Source organism: Peromyscus leucopus, chromosome 16_21 (assembly GCF_004664715.2).
Source record: "Peromyscus leucopus breed LL Stock chromosome 16_21, UCI_PerLeu_2.1, whole genome shotgun sequence".
NCBI lineage: Eukaryota > Metazoa > Chordata > Mammalia > Rodentia > Cricetidae > Peromyscus > Peromyscus leucopus.
Genome location: NC_051084.1, coordinates 49,356,703 through 49,364,204, shown reverse-complemented (window position 1 = coordinate 49,364,204; position 7,502 = coordinate 49,356,703). Strand labels below are relative to the sequence as shown.

At 41.7% G+C, this 7,502-nt stretch overlaps 1 protein-coding gene across 2 annotated transcripts in view; it reads right to left on the bottom strand.

Annotated features, from left to right (window-relative positions):
• Positions 1 to 1,357: 1,357 nt before the first annotated feature.
• The window catches only part of Bend6 (BEN domain containing 6), a 67,009-nt gene continuing 60,864 nt past the window's right edge, over positions 1,358 to 7,502 (bottom strand). For both annotated transcript variants that reach the window (XM_028865377.2, XM_028865378.2), the window contains exon 7: positions 1,358 to 2,344. In XM_028865377.2, coding sequence (XP_028721210.1) covers positions 2,331 to 2,344 — 14 coding nt within the window. In that variant the 3' untranslated portion in view covers positions 1,358 to 2,330. The remainder of the gene's footprint in view (positions 2,345 to 7,502) is intronic.

Genomic DNA, 7,502 nt, shown 5'->3' with positions numbered 1-7,502 from the left:
GCCCTAGCTTGTCTAGGTTGTAAACTTAGCATTTTCATAGGCTCTCCTAAATCCTCACCAGGAAGTGGAGGGAATTCAAGATTAGATCAAATTCCTCACCCCACGCCTTCAGGGTCATTTCTGGGCAATGGAGGATTCACATTTAAAGGAGGCTCCAATAAGGAAGCTGAAGGAACTGCCCAGCATAGATGTTAGTGACTACTTCCTAATTTTCCTGACTGGGGTGTGTGTGTGTGTGTGTGTAGATCTTTTTTTTGCCTCTTTTTTTTTTTTTTTTTTTTTTTTTTTTTTTTTTTTACCAATTTGAAGGTTTGATCATCCAGTTTATATTCATTCAAGGAATTAATCATCTCTTCCTCATGATTAATAGCCTCTTTATCTTAAGCATTTTTGATAATAGTCTGATTAATGGCCAAGTGACCCAAAATTGAATGGGGATCTCCCTCCTGCCCCTTTTATATGCCTTTTCAATACTCAGTTTCTGACTCTGTCCCATACTTCTTCATCTAAAGTTCCTTCTCCTGGAAGCCAGAGACTGTAATCATAAATAACTTGCAAGCAATCCAATAATTGTGATTTTGACACCTGTGCTCCTTCTTTCTTTAAAAAGTGACACAACCTAAGCTCAACCTAAGGCAAAGCCTTCCCTGGTTTCTGCCCCATTGTTCTCACTCACCTCCTTCTGTGGGGCTCCACAGTGTTGTTACCTTGTAGCCAACTTTAGGTCCCTGTTTGGGTGCCACTAGTTTATCCCTCTAGAGGTGGTGGAACCTGGGAGAATGGAGCCAATAAATGAGGTGGTCTAAAATCTCATGCAAGAGCCAACTTCATTCAGAGCATCAGACGATGCATACTCTGAAGGTTAAGAAAGCTTAAAAGAGTAAAATTTGTTTTGCCCTGAATATAAAACATCATGAAATAATAATAATAAAAAAACCAATAAGCAAGTGCATTAGTTTTCAATGGAGTTAAGTTTTATTTAATTAAAAGTAGCAAATGTTGCATAATTCATTTCATTGAGAAGATCTGTTTTGTACAACTGTACTGTTATCAAGCAACCTTGACAGAGTCCTCCCTGGGTCCACTACACTGCACTCCAGGGATCCCCCTCTCCAAGCTTCAGCACCGCTTTACACACTTAGGAAGCAGAGTTTCGCCAGGCATGGTGGCGCACACCTTCAATCCCAGCATTTGGGAGGCAGAGGCAGGTGCATCTCTGAGTTCAAGGCCAGCCTGGTCTACAGAATTTGTTTCAGGACAATCAGAGCTGCACAAAGAAATCCTGCCTCAAAAGAAAACAGGAAGAAAGAAAGGAAGAAAGGAAGGTTGGAAGGAAGGAAGGAAGGAAGGAAAAGAGAAAAGGAAAGAAAAACCCCATAGCTTCACATTGCAAAGTAGTCAGGTGATCTGCCGTCAAGTGAAAAGTCTTTGAAGAATATTTTATCTTCTGTTGATTTACAAAATGACATTTTTTCCTGTGCCATTATTAAACCAGTATTATTTTTTTCAATTCATTTTCCTTCTGTCACAGTGGAAATAAACATGTTAAAATTAAGCAGTGTAGCATCACAGCTGATCAAACATGATGTTATGTCCTGCGTGCACTTTAGGTGATATTTCTGTTTAACATTACGCATCTGTGTCTAGCACACTTTGGACAATGAATACTGAGAGGTAATGTCTGCTTTGCAAACTAGGAGTCTATTATAAAAATCGGTGCATCATTTTAACAAATGAAAATTGGATTTGAGGCCTTTTAGGATTGTGTTGGGATAGTTTAATATTGAAAAGACTTTTATGTTTTTTTTCCATAATCCTATTTCACTTTAATGTTACATCATCATTACTTGGTGAGACTCGGTTATCATCGCTGAGGCTAACTTTATTCCTTTTGCATTTGTAAACATGTATTATTTCAATTGTAGTTTTAGCAAACATGTGCTTGCTAAATCCAAAAAAACCAAACAGCATGACCCGGGGAATCACTGATAGTAATAACGCACCATGTTTGTGGAGGACAGTGACTGATCTGGAGGGTAGATGTTTTTGTTGCTATGATAAGAGCTTCTATTATCTAAAGTTAGTTGTACAGGGAAGTACTGGGGGCTGTGAGAAATGCATATTTCCAAAGAAACCATATTGCATGCTTGTTTGACAAACATTCTCTGGTTTGATGCATCACTAGTAAGTAGTATGGACTCTGCATGCAGCTTCTTCAACCAGTCCTTTGCTCCGCCAGGAAAGTCATGGGTACCACAGACACCAGACAGCCGGTCTCTGATGTGTCTCCGATTCTCCAGCAAAATCCAATGTTTGACGTAAACATTGCTTTATTTTAAGACACCTGTAGTAATAAAAAAGCAAATTTCACAGAGGTGCCAATTTGTGTTAAAGATAAGAACTATTGTTATTGAGAAGTCCTGTGAATTGTTTCATAGTTTATTTAGAGGAATTCCAGCATAGAAAACAGTTAAAATATTTTATATTAATTTTTATTTGAGACAATTAATTGTATTAGCTAAATTTTAAAACAAGGCAAAATGAACCCCCTATACCAATGAATCATGTAAAAAAATTTACCAACAATTCTGTAAAACATGCTTCAGTGATGTTTATTGGTTGCTTATTGGTTAGCAGTTTTTCAAACCTGGTTTACCTGATTCAAAACCCAGAAGAGAAGGAAGCAGGTAGGCGATCTTTGGACTATTAACACCCCCCCCCCACACACACACACTGCACTCCAAATTGAATCCCTCAGTCTCATGCCCAGCTCTGTAGCAGACCGTCTGCTGTGGCCTCTCCTTCCTCTCTGCTCCCATCTCCAGCAGATCATACAGATCTCCTACAGCCTCCCTCACCACCCTGTCCCTTTGTGTCACCCTCCAAATCCTTCAGGCATTCCCTGGGAACCTGCTAGCCTCTGCCAGAGAAGCAGGCAGACCATCTTCAGATCCTCACTCTCTCTCCTCTCCTCCTCCAACCCAATTACCCCCCCACCCCCTGCCAGCCCTCTAATTCCCAGCTCTGCAGCACACTCTCCTCATTCTCTGCTCCCATCCCCAGGGGACTAAACAGATCCTGGTGGCACACCCTCCTTTTTCTCCTGGGGACCCTTTAGGCTGCCATCTCTAAATGTCAGCTCCCAATACAATAAACACATTCTTTTTTCTTTTTCTTTTTCTTTTCTTTTTCATTGTTCTTTTTTTTTTTTTTTTTGGTTTTTCGAGACAGGGTTTCTCTGTGTAGCTTTGCGCCTTTCCTGGAACTCACTTGGTAGCCCAGGCTGGCCTCGAACTCACAGAGATCCGCCTGGCTCTGCCTCCCGAGTGCTGGGATTAAAGGCGTGCGCCACCACCGCCCGGCTTCATTGTTCTTTATTAAGAAATTTCTACTCACTTCACATACCACCCACAGGTCCCCCCTCCTTCCCTCCTCCCACCCTCCAGCCCTGTCTCCCAAGTCACCCTGCATCCCTACATCCCCCAAATCAAGGTCTCCCATGGGGAGTCATCAGAGCCCAGGACACTGAGCCTAGGTAGGTCCAAAGGTCCAAGCCCCTTCCCACTGTACCAAGGCTGTGCAAGGCATCACACCACAGGCACTGGATTCTTAGAAGCCTGCCCAGGCACCAGGGATAAATCCCAATCCCCCTGCCTGGGTGCCTCCCAAACAGTTCAAGCCAAACAACCGTCTTCCGTATCCAGAGGGCCTAGTCCAGTCCCATGGGGGCTCCACAGCCACCAGTCCACAGTTCATGGGCTTCCACTAGTGTGGCCAGTCATCTCTGCACGTCTTCCCATTATAATCTCGTCTTCCCTCGCCTCCAGAATCCCTCCTCTCGCTTATCAATTGGATTCCTGGAGCTCAGCCTGGTGTCTGGCAATGGATCTCTGCATCTGCCTCCATCAGTCACTGGACAAAGGCTCTATGATGACAGCTAGGTTATTTGCTAGACTGGTTACCAGAGTAGACCAGTCTAGGTACCCTCTGGACCACTGCCAGCAGACCAAGGTGGGGTCATCCTTGTGGATTACTCAAGGAATGCTCAATCTTACCACAAGGACACATGCTCAACTATGTTCATATCAGCATTATTTGTAATAGCCAGAACATGGAAACAACCTAGATGTCCTTCAACTGAAGAATGGATAAAGAAAATGTGGCACATATACACAATGGAGTACTCCTCAGCAGTAAAAAACAATCATATCATGAAATTTGCAGGCAAATGGATGGAACTAGAAAATATCATCTTGAGTGAGGTAATCCAGACTCAGAAGGACAAACTTAGTTTGTACTCACTCATAAGTGGATACTAGGTGTGAGTGAAGGGATGGCCAGACTGCAACCCACAACTCCAGAGAGGCTAGCTAACAGGGAAAGACCCTAGGAGAGACACATGGATGACCCTGTGAAGGAGAAGTGGATGAGATCTACATGAGCAGACTGGGTGTGGGGGGTGGCAGAGGGCGAGGAGTGGGGGATGAGAACATAGGGAAATGGGAAAGTCAATCTGGAACAGGGACAGAGTGGGAGGGCAGGGAGGAAGATACCATGATAGATGAGGACATCATGGGAATAGGAAGAGGCAAGAAACACATTCTAATCAGGTCCCCCAGAGGCCACACCTAGCAGGATCTCAGAAGCATTCCCTACCAGGCAACCTACAGCCACCAAACTCTCCTAAGAACCAGAAGAGGCAACAGAAACCAAGGAACAAAACAGCCACTCAGCAAAGACAAGACCAGATAGCAGTCCCTAGAATTACAATCGTTCCAAACCCAGATGTGTAGATTCCTGTGCAAAAACCAATCAATCACAGCCAGGGCATTATGTCTCCACTACAGGCCAGCAATCCTACCACAGAAGGCCCTGAATACCCCAACACAGCTGAAACACAAGAAAAAGACCTTAAAACAGCCTGTGTAAATAACAGCAAATCAACAATCATTGGTTGTTTATATCTCTCGATATCAATGGTCTCAATTCCCCAATAAAAAGACACAGACTAACAGAGTGGATGTGAAAACAGGATCCATCCTTCTGTGGCATCCAAGAAACACACCTCAACATCATGGATAGACATTATCTCATGGTAAAGGTTGGAAAAAAGGTATTCCAAGCAAATGGACCTAAGAAGCAGGCTAGTATAGTCATTTCAATATCTGACAAAATAGACTTCAAAATAAAACTAATCAGAAGAGACAGAGAAGGAAAAGTCCACCAAGAGGATATTGAAATTCTTAACATCTCTGTACTGAACACAAGGGCACTGTTGGGTGTAAAAGAAACACCACTAGAGCTTAAATCACATACTGACCCTCACACAGTGATGAGGACATTGATCTCTCTCTCTTGCCAATACACAGGTCATCCAGACAAGAACTGAACAGAAAAATGATGGAGCAGACACAAACCAAATGGACCTACCAGATATCTACAGAATATCTCACCACAAACACAAAACAATACACCCTCTTCTCAGCAGCTCATGAGATTTCTTTTTTCCAAAATTGGCCTCATACTTGGACACAAAGCAAGCCTCAACAGATACAAGAAAACTGAAAAAAAGCCTTGCATCCTAGCTGACCACTATGGATTAAAGCTGAACAACAATTGAAAAAAATAGAAATCTTACAAACTCATGGAATCTGAATAACTCTTTACTGAATGAAAAATTTCAAGACAGAAATTAGGAAAAAATAAAAAAACTTTCTGAATTGAATGAAAATGAAAACACAACATACCCAAACTTATAGGACACAATGAAGGTGGTCCTAAGGGGCACATTCAAAGCACTAAGTGTTTACATGAAAAAGTTGGAGAGAGCCAGACAGTGGTGGCCACGCCTTTAATCCTAGCACTCAGGAGGCAGAGGCAGGCGGATCTCTGTGAGTTCGAGGCCAGCATGGACTACAGAGTGAGTTCCAGGACAGGCTCCAAAGCTACACAGAGAAACCCTGTCTCAAACAAACAAACAAACAAGTCGAAGAAATACCATATTAGTAACTTAACAGCACACTTGAAAACTCTAGGACAGGAAGAAGAAATCACACCAAAAGGAGTAGATGGCAAGGGAAGTCAAACAGTGATGAAATCAATCTAATAGAAAAAATTACAAAGAATCAATGAAACAGAGTTGGTTCTTTGAAAAAAAATCAATAAAATTGACAAAAACCTTATCCAAATTAACTAAAAGGTGAAGAAAGACCCAGGTTAACAAAATTAGAAACAAAAAAGGGAACGTAACCGACACTGAGGAAATCCAGAGAATCATAAGGACATACTTTAAAAACACACACTCCGGGCTGGAGAGATGGCTCAAAGGTTAAGAGTACTGGCTGTTCTTCCAGAGGTCCTGAGTTCAATTCCCAGCAACCACATGGTGGCTCACAACCATCTGTAATGAGATCTGGTGCAGGCAGAACACTGCATGCATAATAAATAAATAAATATAAAAAAACAAAAACACATACTCCACCAAATAGGAAAATCTAGAAGAAATGGATAATTTTCTCAATATACCACCTTACCAAAGTTAAATCAGGATCAGATAAGCAATTCAAGTAGACCCCTAGTGAACACAGAAGCAGTCATTAAAAGTTTCCATATCAAAAAAAGTCTAGGGCCAGATGGTTTTACACAGAATTCTACCAGACTTTCAAAGAAAAGTTAACCTCAGTATTCCTCAAATTAGTCTGCAATAGAGAAACAGAAGGAATATTGCCCAATTCTTTTTATGAGGTTACAAATACCCTAATACTTAAACTAAATAAAGACCTAACAAAGAAAGAATTACAGACCAGTTTCCCTCATGAACACAGACTCACAGATTCTCAACAAAATACTTGCAAACTGGATCCAGGAACACATAAAAAAGATCATTCACCAAGATCAAGTAGGCTTCATCCCAGAGATGCAGGGATGGTTCAACATATGAAAATCAATAAATATAATCCCCCATATAAAGAGAGTGAAAAAAAAAAAACCCATATGATCATCTCATTAGATGCAGAAAAGGCCTTTGATAAAATCCAACACCCCTTCATGATAAAAGTCCTGGAAAAACTAGGGCTACAAGAGACAGACCTAAACACAATAAGGCATTTTTTATAGCAAACATCAACTTAAAAGGAGAGAAACTCAAAGCCATTCTACTAAAATCAGGAACAAGACAAGGCTGTCCACTTTGTCCACACCTTTTCAATACAGTATTTGGAGCCTTAGCTAGAGCAATAAAACAACTGAAGGAGACCAAGGGACACATATAGGTAGGGAAGAAATCAAAATATCTTTATTTGCAGATGATACGATAGTGTGCAGAAGGGTTTCTTAGCTTCAGTGTTGACCTGGGAGGATCTTTTTTTTTTTTTTTTTTTTTTTGGTTTTTCGAGACAGGGTTTCTCTGTGTAGCTTTGCGCGTTTTCCTGGAACTCACTTGGTAGCCCAGGTTGGCCTCGAACTCACAGAGATCCGCCTGGCTCTGCCTCCCGAGTGCTGGG